At 38.4% G+C, this 27,500-nt stretch overlaps 2 protein-coding genes and 2 long non-coding RNA genes across 8 annotated transcripts in view; 1 reads left to right on the top strand and 3 right to left on the bottom strand.

Moving 5' to 3' along the window:
- Window positions 1–3,816: 3,816 nt before the first annotated feature.
- LOC111333899 (N-acetyltransferase 8F1) lies at window positions 3,817–9,988 on the bottom strand. The gene is made up of 2 exons (XM_022939543.2): window positions 9,746–9,988; window positions 3,817–8,725 (listed from the first exon to the last, which is right to left on the bottom strand). Exon 2 carries the CDS (start codon window positions 8,707–8,709, stop codon window positions 8,005–8,007), a length of 705 nt encoding a protein of 234 aa, XP_022795278.2. The 5' UTR covers window positions 8,710–8,725; window positions 9,746–9,988; the 3' UTR covers window positions 3,817–8,004.
- A 3,932-nt stretch (window positions 9,989–13,920) lies between these two features.
- On the bottom strand, window positions 13,921–17,753 carry LOC111333883 (N-acetyltransferase 8F1). Of its 3 annotated transcripts, XR_015997419.1 has the most exons (3): window positions 16,817–17,009; window positions 15,205–16,098; window positions 13,921–14,859 (listed from the first exon to the last, which is right to left on the bottom strand). XR_015997419.1 is itself a non-coding variant. In XM_022939519.2 (2 exons), exon 2 carries the CDS (start codon window positions 16,068–16,070, stop codon window positions 15,366–15,368), a length of 705 nt encoding a protein of 234 aa, XP_022795254.1. In that variant the 5' UTR covers window positions 16,071–16,098; window positions 17,641–17,753; the 3' UTR covers window positions 13,921–15,365. The 3 variants fall into 3 exon arrangements, 2 of the variants coding, with proteins under 2 accessions (XP_022795254.1, XP_022795253.1); XM_022939519.2 differs by lacking the exon at window positions 16,817–17,009 and adding an exon at window positions 17,641–17,753 and having other exon boundaries at window positions 13,921–16,098; XM_022939518.2 differs by having other exon boundaries at window positions 13,921–16,098.
- A 454-nt stretch (window positions 17,754–18,207) lies between these two features.
- LOC148739500 (uncharacterized) lies at window positions 18,208–19,996 on the top strand. Of its 3 annotated transcripts, none has more exons than XR_015997422.1 (2): window positions 18,208–18,343; window positions 19,089–19,996. It is a non-coding gene; the product is annotated as an uncharacterized LOC148739500 (long non-coding RNA). The 3 variants fall into 3 exon arrangements; XR_015997421.1 differs by having other exon boundaries at window positions 18,279–18,412; XR_015997420.1 differs by having other exon boundaries at window positions 18,279–18,417.
- Window positions 19,997–25,414: 5,418 nt separating this feature from the next.
- LOC148739499 (uncharacterized) overlaps window positions 25,415–27,500 on the bottom strand; it is a 4,253-nt gene continuing 2,167 nt past the window's right edge. Inside the window, exon 2 of the long non-coding RNA XR_015997424.1 lies at window positions 25,415–27,213. This is a non-coding gene — a long non-coding RNA (uncharacterized LOC148739499). The remainder of the gene's footprint in view (window positions 27,214–27,500) is intronic.

The following is a 27,500-nucleotide window of genomic DNA, read 5'->3' as shown; positions in this document are numbered from 1 at the left end:
GACCATGAAAAAGCCAGAAAAAAGTGTGTGAAGACACTTTCGACCACCACGTATGCACAATATCTTTGCATATCCACCCACAGCGCATTATTTACCCACGCCTCACTGCATTTTGTAAAGATTTCTCGGCAGACTTGCTGGTAGAAACTTTGAAAAGAGAGTATTTTAACTTTGCCCAGAGCGCCGGAATGTGGCTCGGCTTAAACTGATTGATCTCCAATGGTGTTCTCCAGGTCAGGAGCGGGACTCCTGTCCAGGTCTAATCCTACAAAAAAAAAAACAAATAAACAAAAACAAAAACAAACAAAGAGCCCTGCATAGGCTGGTTTATTGAAGAAATTTATAAGGTTACCTTTTTTTTGGCTTACAACTCCATTTGTATATTGAAGTAAATCATCATTAATGATAGATCAGAGAATAAAAGGGAAATTATATACGTCAGGAGGAAGCAAAGTCCTAACCAAAGGAAATCACAACTCACTAGGTGAAATATTTCTTGAGAATTACAGAAAAAAAATGCACCAACTGAGTAAATTTCAAACATTCAACCTAACAAGCCATGTTAGTTGATTATCATTTCAGTAACTCGTGAATACAAATTGCATATCCCGCTTACACTTGATTATCCGAGGTCTTTGGCCGGGAAACAACAAATGGAGCTAAAATCTGCGAATAGAAACTTCAATATACTTCTTGACAACCGAAATAAGGTAAATATCTAGGTTTAAGATATCACACAAGAACAGAAACCTTCTAAAACTTCTTGACAACCGAAAAAGGTGAAATATTCACGAGATATCAAGCGAAGTCCACGTTGATAGATGGACCACAAAGGGCCTGTTATTCACTCGAGGTATAACCCAAACCGCGCTTTTACACAATAATCTTTCGGCCCTCTCGACACTGATCACAAAAATAAATGTTGAGATAAAAGGTTCTGCTAAATAGTCCATTTTACAGTGGTGTGCTTGGTTGCCAAGCCTTTGAATGGGAGTGAGGCTAGGGATGACCTTGTTATGATACAAACCTTGCTACCTTTTAAATGTAAATCACTTTGTTATCATGCTAACTAGATACAGGTCTCTATCACAACAAGGTCATCTTTAGCCTCACTCTGAATCAAAGGCTTGGCAACTAATTACACAACTGTAAAATGGCCTATTGAAGATGGCTTAGATCAGGGTTTGCATACAGTGGCGCTAAAGTTTGTTTAAATACCCAGTCTAATGAGTTCTGTATCACCTAAATTCTAAGGATAAATGAATCATATTCAAGTGAGACCTTTCAATTTCAGTATACCTGCACGAAACAATGTCATCGAGTATTATCTTCCTTTTCGCCGACAAAACCTTGACGTCATGGTTTCGAGACATGGTTTTCTGCACTCCACGCTTTTAATTTATTTCTTCATCCCGATCCTTGTGCCTGGTAACCAGAGCGTGTCGATCGTCTATGAGAACTCTCAGGGATGCCGTGGACGCTGTTTCCTAAGAGTTTTGGCTGCTTGCAACAACGAAAGGATCGAAGGACTTTTCTATCTTTTCCAAGCCAAAAAGACAGATGTATAGGGGCATTTAGAATGCAGAGGATATCTTAATTACCACAGTCTTTGGGGATTGTTCCATAGATGGTCGTCCTTTACGATAGTCAAGACAAGTTCCAAAACCTTTTGTTCTCCATCTAATGACTGGCGGATTTACATGTTCCCTTACTGGCTCGCGGAGGAACAGCAAGAATATCATATTACCCGTACTCCTGCACCAGTTTTGACGTTACGGAGCTGTAAATTTCACTTAGTGGCGACATTCATCCAGTACCAGGCCCCGAAATTAGTGTAACTGATAGAGTGCTGGAGTAATGTGAGAATACTTCCCGATATTCATAATTAGTCTGGCGGCAGCATTTTGCACGCGTTGTAACTTAGCTATTTGCTTTTTGGGAAGGCCATACAATGAAGCATTACAGTAATCTAACCTACTCGCGATGAATGCGTGTACCAGAGTGAGTAAGCTATCTCTCGATAAATACTTCTTAATGCGTCTAATATTATGCAAGTAGAAAAAAACCCGCCTTACATACATTTATTTAGTAATATGGTGGCGCATATTGAGGTTTGGATCAAGCCAGCTTCCAAGGTTCTTAACTTGATGGCTAGATTTTATCACTGAACCACCTGCTTTAATATTCATAGCCTGCAATTTGTTAAGTTGCTGGCGTGTTCCAATAATAATAAACTCAGTTTTATCGTCATTAAGAAGGAGTCTATCATGGATCAGCCGGCGCCTGATCTTCTCGATACAACATTCCATTGCACGGATTGCACCTTCCTGGGATGTGTTACTGATAGGTTTGAAACTCAGATAAATCTGTGTGGGGAGCAGGGTTGGCGTAAGGGTGAGAGCGCTCGCCTTCCACCAATGTGTTTTTCTCCGGGTACTCCGGTTTTCCCCTCTCCTCAAAAACCATCATAATTTGAATTTATTTCATTTACAGTTTATTTGGATTTACACACGACCCCACAAGCTGTTCAGCTTTAAACATTATCGTGCCTAAATAAAGGTGTTATTATTATTATTATTATTATTATTATTATTATTATTACTATGTCGTCGTCGTCGTCGTCGTCGTCGTCGTCGTCGGCGGCGGCGGCGGCGGCATAGCAATGCACGTGTGGAAGTTGATCTTCAACCACCCTGAATAGCTTGAATACATAGATGAGAAAGAGCAGGGGGCCCAGACATGACCCTTGTGGGACACCACACTCCAGGTTAAAGCGCTCTGAAAGAGATCCGTCGATGGAGACTCGCTGGCCTCTTTACGCCAGATACGACCTGAACCATTCCAACGCCAATCCGCATATCCCAAGCTCCTCATTCAAACGAGTAAGGAGGATGTTATGATTAATCGTATCGAAAGCGGCACTAAGATCAAGCATGACCAACAAGGTGACATCTTGAGTGTTCATTTTCATGAGAAAATCGTTCGTGACTCTAACAAGAGCCGTTTCTGTACTATGGTTTTTACGATATGCAGACTGAAACTCAGGATATAGTGAATGAGTCATCATCATACGGGTGTGATTCTGCTCGTACAACATCCTTTCAGTCAGCTTTGAAACATACTGCAGGTTGCTGACAGGTCTGTCGTTTTTGTATAGAAGGTCTAGCCCAGGCTTCTTCAGCAGAGGAAGGACGAGCGCACACTTCCAGTCATCAGCGAATAGCCCAGACTCAAGTGGTAGATTAATCATTTTCGTTATGATCGGTAAAAGCACGTCAATGCAGTTTATCACTAGAGATGTTGGCATAGGGTCTAGAGTGCAGCTTTTATTTTTGCTGCTGTGGATGAGCTTGCGAACCTTCTCTTCCGTAAGGGAGTTAAATTTACTGAGAGGGGGGAGCAGAAAGAGAGGACCCTCGAGGTCGACGAACGTATTAATTGTCTGGAGCGCCAAATGATGTTAGCTTCAAATAATGCACATACACCGGGTATTTCTAGACACTATTTTCCACAGGATGAAGCTATATGACTGAAATGGACGCGTTTCGATATTTATTCACTCGAAGTCGTAGGACTTATGTTCCGCCCGCTTCCACTACGGCACTTAAGAACAAATGCCAGAGTTCAAAACAGGGGAAGAAGACCAATGATTTCAGCCCAAAAGGATGCTGATTAACGTTGATGAAATTTAACATATTAAAAAAGATGAAAAAAAATCAGATGGAACAGTTTATTTTCTAATTAAAATATTATTGGGATTGGGCGAGAAAAGCTCTTCATTCTTTTATGTATTTTTTCCTTTAGGTTTATTCTCAGTTTTTTTTTTTTTTTCAAGTTTATTTCTTCGTTTATTTTTTTTTTATAGGCTCAAGTGGCGAGGGATGGATTTACGCAGGCTTCATAGGTAAATAACACGACTGATTTCCTCTATAAAACTTTATTGCCTATGAATTTTTTTTTTTTTTTTTTTTTTTTTTTACTGTACGTACATGCACCAAAACCTTATACGATCTCAGTAGGCCTTACGGTTTTAAAAACGAGAAGCATTTTTTGAAAAAAAGGTCTCACTAGTACCCTTCTGTATAATAAAGGCAGAGAATGTATCTAACCATCTGAAAATACAAAAAAATATTCATTATCTTGGATCTTGAAGTGACTTGCTGCATAAGGACCATTATTTATAGGCCTAGTGTTGTTGGTCCCAACAAGTTTGTTCCTTTTCCTGTGTGATACGCTCTCATTCAGATGCAGGAGCTGCGATTCGGTATAACTCAGGTAAAACAGTTTTCCAATGATAGCTCAAGACATCAGGTAATTTTATACTTAGTTGTTCTAACGTGAGAAGCGTCGTTAGCTGCTATTCATGCCATCCTCTTTCTGTTCTAAGTTTCCCGAGTTCTCCAGAGAAATCCTCCTTGACACCGGAGTGTGGAATTCCTGTGTAATCGTGGCGCTGACTTCTTTTCCTGGGGCTTCATTCCTAGTTTGAAACGTTGTGCCTTACAAGACAAACAGCAAGTGCAATCCCCAGGACTATGATGAGCATGGCAAGTTCAAGAAGAATCTCTGGAGTTCCGTATATTCTCTCGAGACGAATTCGGTCCGTCGTGGAACGGAATTCAAATCGCCTTTCATAGTCTTCGGGAGTGGTTCGTGTTGTGTTGTCAATCGCTACCGGCACGAAGTGTTTGAGACGGGTAGTGTCCATAACTGCTGTAAGAAAATCCCTGCTACAGTTTACCTCTTCTACAAGTTCGGCTTGCAATCTTCTGGCTCTAAGTTGTGTGTCTTTCTTAATAAATAAGTTACCCTTAGACCGCAACGAGAGAACTGCTTGCGTCAATGCCCCATGCCGGTGACGTAGTAAATGTGTAATCCCTCTAAAAAATGATCTTGTTTCCGGTGATCCCGTCTGGGGGTGTCAAGATACACTTTATTTTTAAATCGCCTCCCACTTACGACCGAAAAAGTCGGTGCAAGGTCAAGTGCTGTTATTTCAAGTTTGGAGTTTCGGGTATTTTCGAGAATGATTTGCCGCTCAAGGCAACACGCACGTATTTGTCATGCACGCTAACCTAAAGAAGAGCCTCTCCTCTGTTTTGTCAGTGAAAAAAGGTTCCTGTATCGTTAATTTCATCCCCACAAACAATGTTTTTGACATTAAAACGAGAAATAAGAATTTCCTGTAAGTGTATTTTCGATTGTGTAACTGAAACGTTCTTAGGTCCCAAGGTTAACGTCATCGCCCCCATGGATACGAGAAAGGTCTTGCCACACGTGAAGAAAGGAATTTGCCAACAGGAATGAGTATTAACCGATGATTGGTGAGTGATATGTATTTAAAAAGTAATAACATGGCAATAACTTTGACATAAGTTTCGTAGCAGCTTTAATCAGTTAATGCACATTACATTAATGATTCCCAACTACACTTGGTAGAACAAAACTTTCCGCTCAAGCTTTAGTTTACTTTGGCAACGTTTCACGAAGTCTGGGCTCTTGGTTTACATAGTTGTCTGAAGGGATATACTAATCTAAGAGGTGAGGCGATTAGAGGACATAATGCTTTCCGGCCTCCAGCTGCAATACCAAAATAGACACGTCTATGAAGTATTCATAGCCCGCTTGCCCTCAGTTGCGAAACAATACCAAACTGTTCCATTAATCCCGTTCTCGAAGGTAAACTTATGCTTTGTTGAAACTTAATGTAAAAGAAGCCTAAAGACGAGAGAATAAAGCTCGTTGAGTCACATCATTTAGGGCATAACGAGTCGTTAATACACTCAATTTTTTTTTCGGTTGCAAGACTTTCGTTACAGAGCTGTTGTGAAGTTGTGGTAACCTCCAGCCCTTGGTGACTTTTTTGTTGAATTTTTATCATTTATTATATCTTGGTGCTTATTATTTGAAAAATCCCTTTTAATTAGCTTAATTTTGTTCCTTATTCCTGTTTGAGCCGAGTAAAAATTTTACTGCGGATAGAATGCCATTGTATGTTTTGACTTTTTACCCGAAGATAGTCATGGGCAACGTAATCTGTTGAATTGCTCTTCTCAGAGCTCATTGTAAAAAGACGAAATGTTTTTTTACCAAACTAAGTCATGGACTCAAATTTGTGGGAAAATGAAGTGCGTTAAGGTCACTCACATGATAGGTGTCTTTCATAAATCACGTGGAATCATGATGTGATCAGTGAGTAATAGAGTAACAGATGGCGTGACAGATCACACGGTTGTTGCACAACCAGTGCACAGTTTCATGACGTATTATTTACGTCATCAATGACGTTATTGTAACGTTAAGACATTTAGGCCCAAATTTTGTCACACGAGTCACTTGGACGTTTTCGTCCGTCAGCCATGTGGCGCGCCATGAATGTGATCATTGTCCAGACTGATAGCATGATAGATTACGTGACAAATCACGTGGTTGTTGTCATAACCAGTGCGCTGGTTAATGACGTTTTTGTAACGTAATGAAATTCACGTTCAAATGTTGTGACACTTTTGGAAAGACCCAAGATTTTTAAATTTAGGACTTGAACGAAGTCTCGAACTCCTAACCAAGGGGTTGGTGTCCTTGCAGTTTGTCGGAGGGTGCTTGGTTTCCCAGGAGTTTTTTCGGAAAACTTTACCCTTCCCTCCCTCCCTCATCACCTTTTCTCACCAAAACTCAAAATCAAGTGCAATGAATTTCGATTTCTATGATTAATTTCTATTATACAAAATCCAATTTCCTCACAAAACGTATTTAAAAACGGGAAAGAACTATTTATCGGTTCTCCATAATTCCGAAGAAAGTTATCGATATACATTTTTTTTATCAGCCCTTAACATAATAAATCTCGAAATTCATGACAATCATTTTGATACCATTTTCTGCTTTTTATCTTTCAGAAAGTTCTCGAAACATCTTTGTTTATCGAAAAACATTAAATATATCAATATATGCAATGAAAACGTGCATCTATGTTCGCATATGTCAACCTTTGTACACACAACTCAGAAGTACATTAAAATCGCACTCCTGCACTTGCACTATATGAAAATGAAACAAACCACTCGTATCAAAACGAATTTATAAGTCAGGAATACGTATCCATCATCAGAAAGGCCAGCTTCTATTTCAAGCTGAAAAAAATGCAATTACCTAAGCTTCGTTTCCATATCAATTGTTTAAATCTTAAAGGAGCTGAATTTTGAGTTTTTTTTATTATTTTCTTTGGGGGGAGCATCAAAAACTGAATTCAATATGACATTGTGGAACTAACAGTTTAGGAAGACCAACAAAACTCTAAAGGGGACATTGATATGCCAAGAAAGTACAAGAATGGCAGAAGAAAGAGAAATTTCACGCGAAATACTGACTAACTAATCAGTTTGGCTCCTTTTCTGCAGCGTGACCGATGGCCGTTAAGACCTGCTCTATGTACTCACTAATCACATCTTATTTACAAGTACAGGAAATATCAATTAAGTGGAAGAAATATAAATTTTATGCTCAATAATGACTTGGCGAAGCTATACATGCCAAATCCGTGACGTGCAGGGAGAAAAAAAATGGGGAATAGAAAGAAAGGTAGCCCACCTTGATCTAACTCTATCACTGTTTGAAACGTAAAGTAGCATGAGAGAAATTTAAATATGATATTGTGTGATTTAAAAGTGATTAGGGCAGCAGAAGATTTCTGTATGCTTTTTAACACATAACTTCAAATACAAGACCACCGCAATAGCTGATAGAACATTTTCAACATCTAAACTTATTGAATGAGTTATGCCCTTTGACTTCAGTTTGAGTAAAAATTTTCTTATATTAATCGAAGCAACCTTTGTCTTTATGACTCGATGCTGCTGACAGCTCAAGTATGATCAGACTGAATTGGCTCACCTCTCTTTCCCTTCGTTATGGATTTTAGCAAAAGAATTCACCGAAAAATCGTTGATGAGTTAAGTCCAATTCTATGGTAGACGGTTCCGAGTAAAAAGGTAAAAAGCTTGAGGGTCATAACTCGAATTCGAAGCAGTAGTATTGCAGATCACTGAGAATCTTTTGAGGATAAGGAATAGAGGTTCTGAGTTTGAAGCCGTATTTCTTGTACAGTCGAATGGCTGGTGTTTGTGCGTTAGTGGTGATCAGTACAACCTTCTGAAATTGCTGATCCTTTGCGAATTTGATTAGCTCGTCGAGCAGTTTCCTGGCGATTCCCATTCTTCTATAGGCTGGTGATACAGACATTCTCTGAAGCTCAGCAACCCCTGGTTTGTGACTTGTGTTATGAATGAGCCCAACCATTCCCACAACTCTACCATTCCACTCAGCCACCCACATGCGACATTTTTCACTGGACATGTAGCACTTCTTGATGTCTTTTAAGTCCTTTGCCAAGCAAGAATCGATGTACTTCCAGCATTCTATATACAACACTGAATACAGCAAGGCCGCCGAAATGACGCAACCAACCACAAAGAAGAAGAAAACACTTACGATCCACTGGAATGTAAGTGTAAGAACGAAAACAACGAAGCTACATATCAATAAAATCCAAATATATCTCGGGAAAACAACGCGTGCTACCAAGCTGATCAACTGTTCCATTCCATTGGTGAAAATCTCTTGGCAGTCATGAAGGTCTGTGTCTTTGAATTCCCTTATTAGGACTTCGTTACCACTTTTATGTAAAGCAAGAGATTGCAGCTGTGTGTTCATCTTAAGCTAGATCCGTCTAACAAAAAGGCAAGAAAAACCGGCTTAATACCAATTAAACAATCTGATACAGTGAGTTAGTCATCGTATCCAAGTACCTACTTTGCTCTATTTTGCTCGCTCTAGGACCAGTTTGCTTTTAGATTCAGATCATGCGATCAGTTACTAGCAAGGCTTGCAATCACGCAGCTGACGGAATTGGTTAAGATACAATTCTCTCCAAGTGAAAGGGAAGTTAGGTAAAGGAAATTGACGATGACATCCATACACAAGTCTTTACTCCCAACAAGGGAGGTTGGGTATCGATCTTTTCACTAAATCTATAATCGGCCAGAAGCAATATATTACACAATCATTTGCCTGTGGGATCTACAAAGCTTAGATTAAAACACTTCTAACTTTCACCACTATTTAGGAGTACATGTGATGGTAAAGACTAAATCATATTTTTGTGTTTTTTTCTCTCGACGGAAAACCTTTTCTTATATGCCTATATATATCCACAAAGTGCCGTGTTAAAGATCCAGTGGCATTTTTACGAAATACTTCCAAGTTGCCTTAATAGGAGCTACTCTGATGATGTTTCGCCCCGCTACTCTTGCAGACTGTAAGAGTTGAGCGACTTTGCTCCAGACGTTAAACATGTACTACTCAGCTAGAAAATTTGCACATACATGAAATGCATACATGTAGGAAGAAAAAAGGGAGCTACAGTCAATAGCCTTAATGGAACAATATATCCTTCTAATACATTAGAGACAAAAAGAGTGTAATGAAATATATCGGATATATCAACAAAGTTGAAATGGTAAATTGGCCACTGTAACAATTACAAAAGCTGACGTTTCGAGCGTTAGCCCTTCGTCATTCGCTCCGACGAAGGGCTAACGCTCGAAACATCAGCTTTTGTAATCGTTACGGTGGCCAATTTACCGTTTCAACTTTATTGATATATCCAAATTATTTCGTTACTCCCACCGACGCAGCCCCAAACAGTTTCTTTTGAAACTATCAGCCTTTAATGAAATATATAACTCACTTTCTACGCTGTCTTCGGCAAAAAACTTCCCCCCTCTCGCCTCCTACACCAAATTCAGCCGGCAGAGCAGCAGTTGCAATTCTATTGCACCCAAATTTAAGCAAATTAGTTCGGCTATCAAGTGATTCGATGTGCATTAACCCATCTTAAACTTGTACGTGCTGGCATTGTAACTGAATATAGGCTAGCAAAAATTTACCTTTGATTGCCTAAAAATAACTTCATGCCACTCATACTTTTACTAGGTATTCAAGAACGCAACATCGTTAAAACTTCTGCCAAAAGCACAGCAGCGGTCTAAGTGTATTATAATCATTATTATTATTATAATTCGTGTTCTTATTATAATTATTGTTATCATTATTATTATCGTTATTATAACAAGTAGAATTATTATTATCATTTTAAAAATTGTAAAAGTAATTTAAACAACTTTATCAAAATACAAATCCTATCTAATTGCACTCATTTTAAACTTGCAAAGCTAAAGCAAAATAACAGTTCACTCGTACAATTGCCAACATAAAAATGTAAATATTTGGGATTTAATTTTTCAAAAACTTGTAAACGATAAATAGTCAAAAATTCAACTGATTTACGAAGGGACTAATAGTAGAAAAAAAGGACTATTTAAAGTCTAAAATTCAAAAGACGTGGCGCTTTCTGTTGTTTTGATGTCAATGTCAATGTTCTTAATACACCAAATGCAAATATGGCGTCCAATTTGAATTGCCATTGTTCTGGACTGACTAGTCTCTCACACATGTAATAATCCTTTTGTGTTTCCACGTGAAGACGAGGCTAGTCAGTCCAGAACAATGGCAATTCAAATTGGACGCCATATTTGCATTCGGTGTATGTCGCAAGGGGGTCTCTTCATAGTCATTGAACCTCTCTCTTGGTATCATTAGGGACTTTAAGCAGTCAGGACGGCAACGCCACGGAAGACGTCGATTAAAAAATTAGTTTCTACTTTAAGCCAGACCTCAAACTCAACATAAAGCATAAAAGTAGCGTTGAGTTCCAAATGTAAATTAAAATGATTTGCCGCCGCGGTTTCGCTTTGCAGACGACGCAAATTTTGGTCATTTCACGTTGTTTTGCGAAGGACGGTTAAGAAATGTACAAAGTTTTAAAACGCACGTGCTGGGCTATTGTTCTGCCAGTTAGATCTATTGTTTTTCCACGGTCTCGTTACCGTAGCCGTCGTGGTTTGCTTAAAGTCCCTATTATTATCACGGCAGTCTGTAAATCTGGGTGCCCAGAATAAAAACAATTATTATCATTATTAACATTACTTCTATTATTATGACTATTATTATTGTTATTATTATAATTATATCATTGTCATCCTCACCACTTTTATCATTTTGTTCGGTCTGCTTGTCTATATGTTAGTCATGGATTGTTTTTCTTCGATTCTAGTTTAGTTTTGTGTTGATATACTTTGTTTTCCTTTCTTTGATATATTTAACTTATTTTACAAGACACAAATATTGAGGGGAAGAAAACAACAAGCACTAAATCTAAGGTAAAAGCAGACACGTGAAATACTTGCCTTGAAACCTTTCGTGACTAAAAGCTCTGAAATCGTCGCATCAGTAGAGCGGTTACAGTAGTCCGCTGCTCTAGTCTGTTGAGGCACAAAATCCCTTGAAAAAAAGTAGGGTTTGTAGGGCTACCTTCCCGAGGTCTGGTCTGTTCCACGTGTATACCTTAGTCTGGCTGGTTGACAGTTAGACCGGCGGACAGTTATCATTGGCAATTTCGTAACAAGAAAGATGTCCCTCTTTCATGCGATGCAATGGATTACGCTTAAACAAATGAACTGCCTGTGGTCTAGCGCTATCACAGCTTGTCTGTTGAGGCAAGACATACCAAATTAGTAACACACTGATTACAACAGAAAGGAGGTAGAGTGGGTATGTCACGTTCTCGAGGTCTGGTCTGTTTTTTTTTTTTTTTTTTTCATGTATATCATTGCCTCGATGGTTGACGGACGGACGAATTGTTATCATTTGGCAATTTCGGAACATGAAAGATGTCTTCTTCCATGCATTGGATTACGCTTAGATAAAGAAACTGCACGTGGTCCAGCGCCATCACAGCTTTACAGTCCGTCATGTCCAAGAATTTAAACGATCCCGCTCCCGAAATTATGCCAACTTTTTTGCATGTCAACCACCGAGATGATTTCCAAGGAAAATGATAGGGATTATTTAAACATGCGACTATGCATCTCTCGCCAATGATAAGAAAAAATGAGAAAAATTTACCAGAGTGAAGTCTCGCGGCGTTACCGCTACCTTCAGATTCAGGTCAATAACGAGAAAAAACTGCAAGTGATAACCTCGCAGTACCTGTTTTACCTGCTCTCTCAAAGAATCTTGAAAAACACTTGGCCAGCTCTCTGTTGCAATAACAACCTGCTGCACGATCTGCAATCAGCCCTTCGATCAGGACATTTTATAGACCTTGCCCTCCTAACTAAAAAGTTGTCTATTTACGGAACAAACCCTTCTTTTGTTGAGCTAACTGGTTTAAATATTATTTGTCCTAGAGAAAGCAATAGATCTCATTAGGGAAAACCATGTGCGGACAGTTGGCTGTAAAGCAAAGTATGCTTCAAGGGTCAATTTTAGGCCCGGCGTGTTTCCTTTTTTTCCTAAGCAACACCTCTCTCCTTGAGAAAGCAATAGATCTCGTTAGGGAAAACCGTCCATGTCCGGACCGTTGGCTGTAAAGCAAAGTATGCTTCCAGGGTCAATTTTAGGACAGGCGTGTATCCTTTTTTTCCAAAGAAACACCTCTCTCCATGTTCGTAGGCCAAGCAAAAAGGAAATTAGATGTAACTCAGTACTTAACAGCTTGCTTGCCTGCTGTCTCGCTTGCTTGCTTACTCCCCAAAGCATTTAACAGAATAAAATATCAGATTTCTTATCGAAAAGGTCTATTAGCTTTTTAAGAGCCATTGTTTAGGAAACGGAAAATGTGAAAACGTTTTAAGAAATTTCCTGATCTGAGGTCTTCTTTACATCCCATGGCGTTCTGGGATCTCATCGTTGCGCATGCGTTCAAATAGAACGATGTAACGCTGAATAGGAAAATTTCAAACAATTTAATTTTTTACTTTTTTTGAGATAAGGGATTTGTTTTCCCTCATAAAAATGTATTGAAACCCTATTTGACCTTGGGATTGAGAATTTTTCTCGGAAGTGGCTTGCTTTGTGGGGTCAATCGCCAGATTGGCCCAACGGTGTGTGCACGTGTGACTCGGATGGTCTCCATAACTACATGTCTCTTGTATAAGTTAAGCTGCTAATCTTCTTGGTCTATAAACTATGCGTCTGTGCTTAAAATAAATGGATACTACTAAGGACGTCAAAGGAAGATCCAATTAGTAACGTCGCTTATGTTAAAGATCTCGTTTCTAGTGATACCGCCGCGGTCGAGATACAAATTGCCCCACTAATTGCGACCGGCAAGGTCACTGAAAGGCATCTCGTGATTTCACCGAAATGATTGCTGCTAAGTGCACCATGCGAACGTTTGCTGTGCACGCTAATATAACAAGAGACTAGATGCGCTATCTAGAGGGATAAGAGGGGGAAGCTGTAAAATTTCTCCTTTGTTAATTGTAAACTGCCGCCGGCAGTCTGGAAAAGTCCCCCGCACAGTGTTGTAAAGCGCATTAGAGCATTTTACATGGAAAAGCGCTATAGTAATCGATCTATATTATTATTTTTTTTTTTTATCTATTTTAAATTTATTATTTTATAAAGGTGCTGTAGCAGATGTCACTGAATGTAGTTTGCTTTCCTTACGCTAAGTTGACTGTCTTTTTTCATCAAATCGGAAATCTTCCAAACACCTGGGCACCATTTTCATCTGATTGGGCTGAACAAACAAGTATTTGTGACTCGAAAAAAACAAAGATGAAAGGAAAAAAACCGTATCATTGCATTTTCTGATGTCTACAAGGTGTCTTAAAACCATGGGGCCGGTTCGATTGCAATTAGTTGGAGGGGATGGGTTCAAAATAGATTTTCTGAAGTTCCCCACCATCCCTTTTCTCTCCCTTTCCTGCACTAAAAACCAAACACATTGTACTGCTAATTTGACCATTCAATTCTGATCTTTAAACTTTCCCCCACACAAACAATTAATTTACAAAGTTTAGAAAAATGTTGGAAATTTCTTTAATCTCCGAGTTTGTAATTTTTAACAAAGTATTCTGTTCTCTATCCAACTATGATGAAATCCCCACTCACAGAAATAGCATAAAATATCTCCATTTGCAATTACAAAAGGACTCATAATTGTAAGTTATCAGATCTTAAGTAAATATAACCCCAAGTGTGCACAGATATGGTACAGTTATGTTTACATCGCATATTAATGAAGCTAGTCACTTACAGAACGTTGTATGTGACTACGAGGCAGAAGCAGGATTAGTCACCCACCATCAGAAAGGTGAAGCTTCTTTTCCAAGAAAAAAAGGAAGCAATTACGCAACTGTGTTTCCATGTCAGTTGTCTCAATCTTAAACGAGCCAATTTGGCATAAGTCAAGATTTGTTTTTAGAAGGAAAGCTAACGAAAATAGCGTAACGTGACATTTCAACTTCCTGTCATCATTTTGAAATGTGAGAGATCAGTAAGTTATATGTTTTTTGTTCGTTGTTTTTGTTTTCGTTTTGTTCCTTACTTTTAGTTTCTGTTTCTGTTAATTTATTCCTTTTGTTTTGTTTTTCTCGGTTTGGTTTGTTTTGTTCAGTTTTCAGTTTTTTTCGCCTGGAAGATGAAAACATGCCAACCTGAGATGGCAGCTATCAGTTCACAAGGATGGACAAACATGCAAAAAAAGATGCTTCAAAACCAAGACGGAAAAAGGATAGCTCACTAAGAACTCTTTGAGGAATCACAAATAATGAATTATTGAATGGATTTGGCCAGAAATTGTGGTCAATTTGTGGCTCAATCCGTGACTGAGCGGTAAAGCCTCTTTCCTGTATCGTGACCAGTTGCCAAGACGGCCTCTTACATGTATTTATTTGTCCCAGCTTGTCTGTGTGCGTATACGAAAACCTCTTTCAAGCCATCCATGTAGTATTTCTACGAGGAGAAAACAGTAAAACCTTCATCTCGTGAAAAGGGAGGGGAAGAATCCTAGCTTACTTTAATCCAACTCTATCGTTCTTTTAAAGCATTTCTCTGGTTGAAAAGTAATAATTGCAAGTCGAGTAAAACTAGAATTTGATGCATTACATAGTCAAGATGATTTTAGAGCATGAGCAAATTTTAGTAGACAGCGGTGTGTCCATGATCATATTTCTTCTCAAAATAATTCCATTTGCAAGACCATTCATAATGGCCGGAAAATACACGTTTGGTTTTCATGCTAAATTAAATTGAGTCCAACGAGCATAGCTCTAGTCTACGTTATACAACATTCCTTACCATGATGGAAAGGTTCAAATCTCCTTCATAATGATCTGGTTTACCTGCTGCCGCACAATCACTCATGTTGAGGGTTTAGCAAGATAATTCACCTAAAAACTGAAGATGTGTAGGATTTGGATCTTTTATACAACGAAAAGGAAAAAAAAAAACAGCTAAGGTCATAACTCGAACTCGAAGCAATAGTGTTGCAGATCACTAAGAATCTTTTGAGGATAAGGAATGGAGGTTCTGAGTTTGAAGCCGTATTTCTTGTACAGTCGAATGGCTGGTATTTGTGCACTTGTGGTGGTTAGAACAACCTTGTGAAAATGCTGATGCTTGGCATGTTTAAGCAGTTCGTCGAGTAGTTTCCTAGCGATTCCCATTCTTCTACAGGCTGGTGATACAGACATCCTTTGAAGTTCGCCCACACCTGGTTTGTGACTTTCGTTGTGCATCAGTCCCACCATTCCCACAACTTTACCGTTCCACTCAGCCACCCACATGCGACATTTTTCATTGGACATGTAGCACTTTCCAATATCCTTTAAGTCTGTTGCTAGACAGGAATCGATGAACCTCCAGCATTCCATATACAGATTAAGATACAACGAAGCAGCAAACAAGACACAAGTAATTACAAGGAGGGTGAAGATGTATGCGGTCCATTGGAATTTGATGACGAGAACGAAAACAAGCATGCTCCAAGCCGATAAAATCCAAATATATTTCGGGAAAACAATACGTGCTATTAGACTGATCAACTGCTCCATTCCCTGAGTGAAAATCTCTCGGCAGTCGTGAAGGTCTTGGTCTTGGAATTCCCGTATTGCAACTTCGTTACCACCTCCAGTCACAACGGAATTTTGCAGCTGTGTATTCATCTTACTAGTATGGATAGAGTAAGGACGTCTAATGAAGAAATAAGGAAATTAAATCAACAACATATGAAATAACTTGTCGCATTTACTTCCCGTGCTTAAACTCTTACTTTAACGCAATTTGTTCGCTTTTAATGCAATTACTTAATGTCATCTTTCCCTTTCATTCAATTTCAAAGTAAAGTGAAAAACTGCGTAGCGAAAGTGATCGAGTCATAGTCAAGGAGTGATACGAATGCTCTTACAAAGGGGCAGAGATCTATATTTTTACAAAAACTTTACAGTCGGTCAAGAAGGAACACCATTCAAGTGCATTCTGCTAAGGATACCGAGAAATGCCTACACTAAAAAACTTGCCTTTTTATCATATTATTGCGAACGGTTCTTCCGCCTTGATTTCCAGCTCATGCAGTTGCTTTAGTGCAGGCTATTAACTAGGTATCATTCTGTCAATGCAGACCGTCTGCGCATATTCCTTAAAGTTTCTGCGTACATCATTTTAAAGATCCAACGACACTATTGTGAAATACTCCCAACTTCCTTAGGTGGGGGAGACTCGACCAACGTTTCGCCCCTGGCTGCTCTCGCAAACAGAAAGAGCTTTGTATGTCAATCCTAAACGTTCGAAATAGGTTAATAGGTGGACTAAACCTTTCTTGTGTATACATGTATCAAAAAACGGAGTTACAGTCTAAATAGGATAGCAGAAAATTTTAGTGACAATAATGGTTTTGTGCAAAATAACTCACTTTCTGCACCGGTTTGACCAAAAAATTTTCCACTTCGTCTCCCATTAAGAAAAACCAGCTAGTAGGGTAGCACGGCAATTAATATAAATTAGTTTCGGATATCAAATGATTCAATTTGTGTTTTCTAGTTTTAAACTTGTACGTGCTGGTATTGTAACTGAATACAGTCGAGAAACAACTTACCTTTGACGGTCTAAAAATAACCTCATACCTTACATACTTCGATGAAGTACCCAAGGAGGCCACAAAGAAAAGAAAAAAATCCTACCAAGGCGTCAGGCGTCTAGCATTTTACTTACAATTTTTAACACGTTAAAATGACAATTAAGGCATGTAAGATTGAATCTTTACTGTTTTATGAAGAGAAAGCGAGATGATTTTATGTTTTTTTTTTCAGGTTTTAATATTTTTTCTCAGATCCCCCCTAAAACGCTTTTTTCGGAATTCTTGGGTCTTAATAGAACTTTCTCTATATGGGACATCAGACGTAGTCACCAATCGAGGGAATATTTTGATATTTCATCATGGTTGTTATTATTTTTTATCTTTTTCAGTCTGTTCACTTGTTTGTTTCGTTTTGGTTTAGTTTTTTGGTACAATGTCTGTTTGTTTGTCGTTTTTTTTTGCTTCTTGTATGTTTGCTGCCTGTTGATTCGCTTTTTTATCAGTTTGTCTTTGTTGCTTTTTTCATGAGAAAGTTTGGTTGAAGAGGGTTGCTATTAAGTTGAAACCTTCCATCTTTTTTGGCAAGGCAAGAAAACCAAATAAGGAGACAAAATCAGTAAATCTAATGTCTCAGTGCACATTTAAGACTCAACTCATACCTTCCGTGACAACTGAAGACTCTGTGATCGTCGCGACATTGGGGCGTCGACAATAAGCTGTTGCCCTTGTATCCCTAAGCACGACATAACCAAATTAATAGAGAACACATAAGCTTTTGAGAAAAAGGCAGGGTCAGTGGACGACCACCGGGAGGTCTGATTGGTTCCACGTGTAGCTCATTGCCAACGTGCTTGACAAATGTAGATGGACAGTTAGTGGTAATTTCATGCAATGAAAGAAGTCCTTTTAGATGTCGTGTGATGGATTACGCCACAATAACGGAACTGCTCGTGGTCTTGTGCCTCCACTGTTTAATGTTTCGACCTGTCTCCAAAATTGATCTAGAATTTACGTCTAATTATGCTAACTTTTCTGCGTGTCAACCGCCGAGATGCTTAACATGGAACTGTACATTGTCTATCAATAATAAGGGAAACTGACAGCATTTGGCGTATATACTTTGTACCCTGCGGTTTTAAGGGATTTCCAGTTGCGAACTCACGTGAAGAATGGTTGGCAGCTTCGAAACTTATTTTTGCGGCTCCTCCATATTCAATTTTTCGAATGCAAACTACCAGCTTTCCAGGCTGAAGTATTTTACTCCAATAATCTAAAAACATTGAATGAAATCATCATGGTAAAGTATTAGCTGCAGATCCTGATACTTTGGTTTTCAAGATCCAAAAACGATCACTATCAGAGGTAAACCAAGGTAGTTTTCATGGATGAAAGAAAAACCCATTTTACTATAGGCAAAATGTGAAGACCCAGGTGAGGTAAATATCCTGACAAAGAGATAATCGGTCACGGAAAACAACACTGCGTCGATGAAATTTTCATTAAGATAAATGACCAAGAGGTTAAATCGTCAAAGCGTGACTGGAACGACAGATCCTTACTCTTACAGCAGGCATTTAACTTTACACCGAATAAGTTGATATATCGTGCCCATACGTCTTTCATCATTTTAACAGCGAATAATACATCTAAGCAAGTTCAAGGAGGTTTTGAGGCCGAACTTTGCGTGGAGTCATTGAGGAACTTTTATCTTCTTCATAAAAAGGGTCATGGTTGTGGGTCGTGGGTGAATCACAATATTCAAGTATCATAATTATGTCGAAACCCGTTTTACAAAAGCCCGTTTCTTTGAGTATATATGTATATATATATATCCTCTTCATATGTTTAGAAGTGGAAGTTTATATAGTCCCAGTTGTTACTGGCAGTGACGTAGACTCGCACGTAAATTTATATGTATCAATTTCCATTGGAACACTGATGACTAGTGATACAGCCACGTTTTTTTTGTTTATTGCGTGCTTTGTTTATGTAGATATCTGTTTATCGTAATTTGTTTCGAATATGGCAACAAACAGTTTACGATTACGAGAATTTTGAGGAGACTTAGACGTAGATGACTTACACTGTTGTGCACATTTATCTTCAGTTTACGAATATAAAACTGCTCTAGCTCCCGTGATGTTGGATCCTTGTTCAGGAGTTGAAGAGGGCGCACTAGTGACCACGATATCCCATGCACTGCATACAGGTCGCTTGTAGCAAGTACCCCGCGATGGGGCACCTCGCAAATTTGGCTTCTGTGGTTATTTGGATTCCTTCTTGGCAGCAAAACTTGCTTCAAAAAGGTGCTTGAATGACGGGTTGTCAACAACTACTTTGGCCATTAATCACTTGTGAATTTTACCTGAGTGAATTGAGACAAAAGAATCGGTAAAGGTCAAGCGGACAGTCTCAGACGGTTTTACTTGGTTGTCCCGGCGTTTTTTTTTATCAAATTTCATCTCCTTTGTGTCTACTCTATCGGCACCAAATAAATGAAGTTGATGTCTTACTGTTTCAGCGTTTGTCCACTAAATGGTTTGCATCGAGAATACTAAACTGTTCGAAACTTTGGAAAACTGGTAAGTAGTTTTGCCCCGCAAATAGAAGTACCTGTGCATATTTTTCTTTTTATTGCTATGAACAGCACAATATACAGCAGACCGACAGCTGACAGCTGCATTCAAAGTGGATGTAAATTGACTGGATCATAAGAGTGCTTTATAACAGGCAAAGAGAGGATGTGTTTAAAGTTTGGTCAAACGCCAAAGTGACATTCCTGATGGGAAAGGCAACGTTTTTTTCTTAACATAAATTCGCCAAGGAGCTCGTGGTTGCCTAAACATATGTAGCCAATACCACCAATGTGCACCAGTAGGAGTTGGACAAGTATTTTGCCACTCTATTTTATTACATATTAAAAACTTTTTTTAAAAACAGAATCATACATTTGATTTAATTCACGAAACGAAAATGAACTTCTATATGTAACAAATAAAATCACATATGAAACAGTAGCTAATGATGACAATCTGAATTCAAATTGCCATAATTAATGTACTTCAAATTTCCTTTGCATTTCCCTTGCATGCACACGGGAGCTTCACTTATAGGGCTGACACTCGCACAGTGGAATTCCTCCAAAAATGTCCTCTTTACAGCATATAAAAATGTTCTCCCGTTGAATAACAGGACTTCCAAGCATTGAATCTCAAATGAGGTACAAGTTCAAACTTTATACTGTACAACAACACCAAAACGATCAAGCAATTAACCAGTGAAATCCATCTCGAGTTTCTCCAAGTTGACGAATCATTTTTGAAGACAGTGAAACTAAGATAAAACATCCAAGTAAAATGACAACTAAGCTGTACTCCAGGAGCAGTTCTTGAGCCGTTATAATTCTCTGAGTTCTGGACTCACCAGTGAATGACCTCCTACGTAAGGAAGGTATCTGGTTCATTGTTCTTCTCAGTCAGTGACGAAATCGTCTTGCTCAAGAAAGATTGAATCTAGCAGCAATTTGAGAACTTTATCTCAACAGAACTAGTGCAGGAGAAGCAGTTCTTTTAAAACCATTCATGGTTGTAATTGTATATTGCAATTGGTCCTGAGCATAAGTATACCTTCAACGGCCGTGTCAACACATCGATAATTACTCCCAAAACTGCCTTAACTCTGCAAGAGAAACCTATTTATAGTAATTAAACTCCTCCATATCCACATAAAGTGAATTTGAGGTGTCTCTACTTCTCAAAACAAAAATTAATTAATGGAAATGATAGCTTTTGTTATCTTGATCCATCAGATACTCCTGTCCTCAGAAATTATCCATCAATTCTTACAGACTCACACCCAAAATTTCAAGCTCATCTTCTGTGAACGTTCTATCATTAATAAAAAAAAAGATGCCATCACTAATCTTTCCCTAGAAAAATTGTTACCACATTTTTCATTATGTCCAATCAATTAGAATTATTAAAACGGAAAGGTGATTTTATAAATTGCACTGTTTTAAGTGGCGCAATCACACAAACGTGTTGGAATGTCCAGTAGTCTGCCAATAGGATAATGAAAGTGGATATCGACTGTCAAAGTGCAACTTGCTCATATGGAGTGCTTAACTCAAGTTTTTAGATGAAATGCGCCATGAAATATCAGCATTATTACCCAGGTGATGAAAGGAATATGCGGCTTTCTGCTTGGTTAAGAATCTCATTATATCTGATTAACTGCGAAAATGCACTAAATGGCATCCTTCAATGACTATGTGACTCCAATCTATGAAATCATGCTGAAAAGGTAGTTTGGAAAGCACTTTTTTCAGGTCTTATTTCCACTACTACATAAGTAGGGTTCATTACTGCGAGGATCGCTTTCATACAAAGCTGTAAGTATTTGCCATATTTCGGCTATTGAGATGGAAATTAATGGAGAAAAATTTCGCATTAAATTATTTGATTAAGTTGTGAATTTACCATTTACTCTTAATCATCAATATTCTTATTCATTTATCAATTTACTTTTATCTTTTTCAAATTTATTATTTTTCGGTCATTTTGGGAATTCAGGGTATTCCCGGTATTCCGAGTATTCCGGTTCCGGATCCGAATTCCGGCATTCCTTATTTTCCAAACTACCCGCTGAACTGACAGATATCGCGGAAAGTAATGACATTGATTGAGGAGCTTGATATATCTTTCTGCTCCTATAATTAACTCGCTGGTCAATTCTTATTAAAACTTAAGATTTATATCCTTGGCAACGGATAATGAGGATTATAAGACCTCCTTGATCTCAAATATAATCCACAAGCTTGCATATTCACTTGCTAAAAACTGAGCTGATTAATGAAAATAAGGAATAATAGCCCTTTGCAGAAACGTGAGAGGAATGGGACGAGTTTCTTATATTGATTACATTGAAAATCTAAACACTCCAACTGAAATGTTACTGAATGAAAAGCTACCCAGTCAAGTTTGAGAGTTTTCAGCGGAAAAGTGTCCAAATGGGACCTTAAAATTTTTTGGCCCTTCTACCCAATCCCTACAAACTCTCTATTTTAGGTGATATTTGAAGAGCCGTCATTTTGCCATTTTCCTCCGCTAAATACCTCTATTCTTGCTTAAGACTCTCAAATTTAGTTGATCTTTCATTTGAATATCTTAGTTTTTCAAACAAACGGAAAACAACCACAATCTCCCCCAGTCCTCTCACGTTTCTGCAATGGGCTATGACAAATGTGTATAATCTGTTATACCTCGACCTTAAACAAGGCTAATTCTTATTTTTATCTTTATCACTTTTTGTTCTTATCACGTGAACTTGTTATTATCTATATGTGTGTGAATTAGCCCTCTGGCTTCGTCTATATATGGAGATGTTTTTCATCCAAAGCAGGGTCAAGAAGGCTGATAGAAAAATGATTATGCCCGTCACAAAGAGGCGCCGTCACAGCAGCCAACTGTTTGGTGAATGGACGTAATCGCAGTTCTAAATGTGTTCAAAATCGTATAATACGAAACATGTCTAAGGAATTAATATTTATGTGAACTTTGGGTGGCTTTAATCTTTTCTTTTCTCAGAATCTGTTTTATTGTTAATTCTGAAAGCCAAAAAAAAAAGACAACCACGACAACCAAACAAAGCAACGGTGACAACTACTTAGCTACGTCCAGGAACGCTCGTACAATAATCAGCCAACAGATGTCATGCACCAGTTCCCTGAATCGAAATCATGAATATTTTTCTTTAACCTCGGAAAACTGGGGAAAGCTGCTACTTAGGCAAGTAGAAAATTTCTAAGTCAATGGTTTTTGTCATATTACTAAATCAGCATATTAGCATTTCGTTTCGAGATGGAGATTATGGTAAGCGATCCATCTCCTCTTCCGATACGCCAAGAGGCTTATACTTAAGCCTAAACCTTTTTAACTTAAGATTTATGATTAACTGGCCCCTGACCAGGGGGCTGAGCAAATGAAGTTTACATTTGACATTTGTGGTTGCACCTTAGGCTAAACTGGTTTTAAATGAACCTATATCTCCTCAATATATTGCTGCTATTTTCCATTGTGCAAGCCGGAGAAAATAAAGCTGTAAGGGTTTAATACGAACCAACATAATGACCAGCTCTCAGTTGGCTTGTCAGCTCAGTTGATGGAGCACTGCATCGGTATCGCAAAGGTCATGGGTTCAAATCCCGTACGGGCCTGAATTTTTTTCAGGTCTTATTTCCACTACTACATAAGTAGGGTTCATTACTGCGAAGATCGCTTTCATACAAAGCTGTAAGTATTCGCCATATTTCGGCTCTTGAGATGGAAATTAATGGATTGTTGTGGAATCAACGTTGAAGTGGATCAACTGCGATTGTCGCAAAAATGAATTCGAAATTTAGAGTTAGAAAAGGTAGAGTTTTAGCTAACCGTGGCTATAATCCGGGGAGATATTTGTTGTAACGATGACACAGATTAAGATTTTATCAAAATTCATGTTATGCGATAGATTTTCAGTGTTTTGCTTTATAGTTCTTGCTCTTAAATTTATTCGTTATTTCATTTCATCATTTTTAAACCATTTTTATCATATCACGCTGTCGTGCAAATAACAACATATAGTGCAGACGAGGGTCACATTTAACGTTATGCCTGAGGTAATCTATACTTCCACGTGCCGCCTTTCGCTAATAGTTCCTTTTAGGGAAGATTGCATTTACCTACCCAGGTCTTGTGTTTGGGCCGGGCTACCTGTGGTGTAAGCGCAACTCTAAAACGTGTAGACTAAATTTTATGCGATCCTCTTTTCATTTGTTTCATCAAGTGAACTTTCTATGTAAAGTGAATAAATTAAAGAGCAAATTTATTCTCGTGGTTTGACTTGCTTTTGCACCGGTCGCAAGTCTTACAGTTGTTAGACGGGACAATTAACAACTTCGTTTCAGAGTATCTCTTCTAGGAAGTTTGTCTGTGAACCTCGACTTCGTGCATTACTAGATCCAGTTTCCCTGGCTAACGTCCAAGCATTTTGAATGTTGGTCTCTCTGCCTGATTAGCCAAGAAATCAGCGGGTAAGAAAACCAGCCGGATATGCTTTATTTTGTCACCAGGAGCTTAAACAGTAGAGAATCATAAAAAACTCAGTATCCTGTGGGATAATTAGCTATGATCACAAGTGAATCGCTTGTTTATGATTGGACTGGGCCAGCTCCCTTAGTAGCTGCAGATTAATACTCTCTTCCTTGAAAATTAAATCTCTCAGCTGCGATAGAACTTTCCGATTCATAAACTTATTTCGTCCATTTTTACCGGTCTGTTTGCAGTTTTAATTTTTTTTTGTTTTTGTTTTTTTTTTTGTTGTTGTTTTTTTTTAGGCTATTAAAGGTGTTTACTCTATTCCTAGAAGCTGTTGCGGATTTCTGGGCGGCTACTAACAAAGTAATCCCTGCTACTTTGAAATCATTGTTTCCTTTAGAACCGAATTCTTGATTAAATTATGCGGATGAAAACGAGCAATTGAAGAAAACTGAAAAGAGGCCTCAACAGAGAGAACATAAGATGTTACCGACATGCGGCAGTCAAAATGTTTGCATTAAGAAAAACCGTGGCTATTGTTCCAATAGCAAGGCATAATCAAAAGAGATAAAAATATCTAAAAAATATACATAAGAGGATTTTCGTCTTATGTCACTCCATTTCATTGAACTTAGTTCCAAGTTTCAAGGCATTTCTGAAGTGCGCTTTTTTCTCCAACTTTCTTATTAATGCATTCCAAAGTCGTTAAAGGTCATGGTTCTAGCTTTGACGCTCCCCTTTCTATGGTTGTTCCCTTCGCCTGCGCACTGCTGAGGCAAAGCGAATAAAACTAGAAGCATCACTTTGGCTATTAACGATTCGATACCCTGAGGTTTCGGCAGGTTTCGGCAGTTTACTTGCCTATCAAATTGAGAAGGCATTGAGTGTAAAGCAATCGCTGTTGGCTTAGTTCAGTTAGGCCATGACTTAAAATGCTTGCTCCGTTAACATCATCTCAGAGAGATCAAAGAAAATCATAACTCAGGTGTGCTAAATACTTCACCTTTATTCCTTAGAAAGATGTTTACAAAATTAGTTCAATTGCGGTAGCACTGAAGCTTCCTCAAGGTCAGTACGTGACTTCAGGCCGAAGCTGTTAATCTCCAAATCGTTTCAATTTCATTTATCCGACTTTCTAGAATTATTCCTGCGATATCCATGTCCAGGAGAGAACATACCTTAAGCAGGTAAAAAGTAATGATCTAGAACTTGACTTAATTCCATTTTGAGATTGAAAATATCTCGTTACTCCCCCAAACTTATATTGCGTGTCCTTTGCGGCCCTTTTTCTCCTTGGATCAATTGAAAACACAGAGGGATGATAATGACCCATGACCTTCTTTTTAGTTGTTGTTGGTGGCTCATTTTTTCTTTTTTTTTTTTTCTTTTTTTTGGTTTGCAGCTTAGTAATATAACCATTGATGCAGTTTCTCCAGAACGTTCTTTTTTTCTTGGTGACCATTTTTCCTTTTAATGATGTCCAATGTAGGCACATAACAGAACTTTCAGCTAAACAATTCTGCTAGGAAAGAGCTGTTAGATGAAACAAAAGGAAAAAATTAACGTCAGAGTCACTCATTCTAGATGATGTTTGTCATCGGTTCAATTTCAAGGGTTTGTTGGCCTATTCCCGTTTAACCACACAGGTGGTGAAAATCATGTTTACTCATCGGCTTTCTTTGACCGCCGAGTTAAACGGATTGAAAATTAACTTCCGCGCAGGAACCACCTCTAAACTGTTTTTGTATTGAACCTTCGTATGTTTTTCCTTTAAATCTAACTCCTACTGCTTTCGTTGAAATAAGTACAGCTTGCATACAAATCCTTCTTAGTGGAAGACGATTACCTTCGCGTTAAGCCCATTTTACAAGCGGCAATCGATTCATTTCCTGTTTTTCTGTCAGTGATGAAATCGCGGTCTGAGATAAATTCGGTCCTAGCATAATAATTTCGGGATTTGTTCGAATCAAGCAGTATCTATGAACACCGCTAAGGATAACACTCCAACAGTCGAAAAGCTTCACAACAGGCTAGGAATACTGTAACATTATCATTAAGTGGAAATGAACAGGACGACATCATCACATTCATCTAACACAGGAAACTACCGTGGCTCTTCCCACGAATTACACAGGTGTCCTTTCATTAGAGCATATTCAACATCAGAATTCATTTTGGAGTACTGCCTGTTCATTGTGACTTTAGGCCTTTTCATTTTCATCTCACTGTTCTTCAAGCAGTTAAAGTGCCATTTCACCAGGTCGGCATATTTGTTGGACGAGTCATCTTTTGACTGAAACTTTTTTTTGGCCAAATTATGCTAACATTATGCTCTTTTTTCCAAATTATACCACCGTTTTTTAAATTATGCTCTTTGAAAAAATGCAAATAAGTTCAATATATATTTTTTTCATTTAACTAGAAGCCGTTCGTCTACAGGAAAAAAAAACGCAGCAAATCCACAATGAATTTCAAATAAACATGTGGTTCAGGTTAACATGCACACTAGTACTAGATTATACTCTCGTGTAGCTTATCTGCGATTGTCATATTACAGCATTACACTTGCTTGCAAGTAGTCAAAAAGTGCATTCTCTTGCTGCTCATGGAAAGATGCTGAAAGCAGGCTAAAAACTCTTTCTGCGGCAGCAGAAGGTTGAACAAGTAAGACTTTCAAATAATGGCATCAAAAATGATCTGATAATTATCAAAATGCGCAAATTACGCTAGCATTGCTACTTGGCAGAAATTATGCCAGTTTGCTCGAATTATGCCAAAAATTATGCTAGCATAATCTATAAATGCCTACACTTGGGTGAACAGACGTGTTGAATTGACCTCGCAGGTTCTCACCAGAGGTTTCGGCCCTAACTGAACAAGTTCGCCCTCCGGCCCCAAGTAGCTCGCTTCATAAACTACAAGACGTTCAACACATAGACTTTTCTACTCGTCAAAACATGTTTCTTCGCATATGAATTCACCAAATAGCTCGACGATCAGCATGAAACTTCTTGCTCGCATTGACATGTTCGCTGGTATAATCACTGCAGTAAAGTGACTGGCCAGTTTTCGATCGTCAACTTGCTGGTTAAGTTGAGTAACGTTTTTGAGACTGTTCCCACCCATGATTGAAATAGCAGTTTTATCACAAGTGACGACCTAAGGAAGATGAAAACTTCATTACCACAAGAAAGAAAGCGGAAAAATAATTGACTTGTCTTGTTGCATTTGCATGATTGTTTTTATTTTATTTTGATGCGTCCCCTTGTAAATGTTCATACAGATGTAAAGCGGATAACAAGAAAATGGATTTATAACATGAACACTGATTTGTGTTCAAGTGATACAAGTGTTAGAGTAAAATTAATCAGTATCATGGATGGTGACCAGAGAGCACTTCAACCTAGCTCTCGTGTGGTTATATAGAAAATAAACAATATCGTTGA

The sequence above is a fragment of the Stylophora pistillata genome, chromosome 2, assembly GCF_964205215.1.
Source record: "Stylophora pistillata chromosome 2, jaStyPist1.2, whole genome shotgun sequence".
In the NCBI taxonomy this organism is placed as follows: Eukaryota; Metazoa; Cnidaria; class Anthozoa; order Scleractinia; family Pocilloporidae; genus Stylophora; species Stylophora pistillata.
The sequence above is the reverse complement of the archived record's forward strand: the minus strand, read 5'-3'. Positions and strand labels throughout refer to the sequence as shown.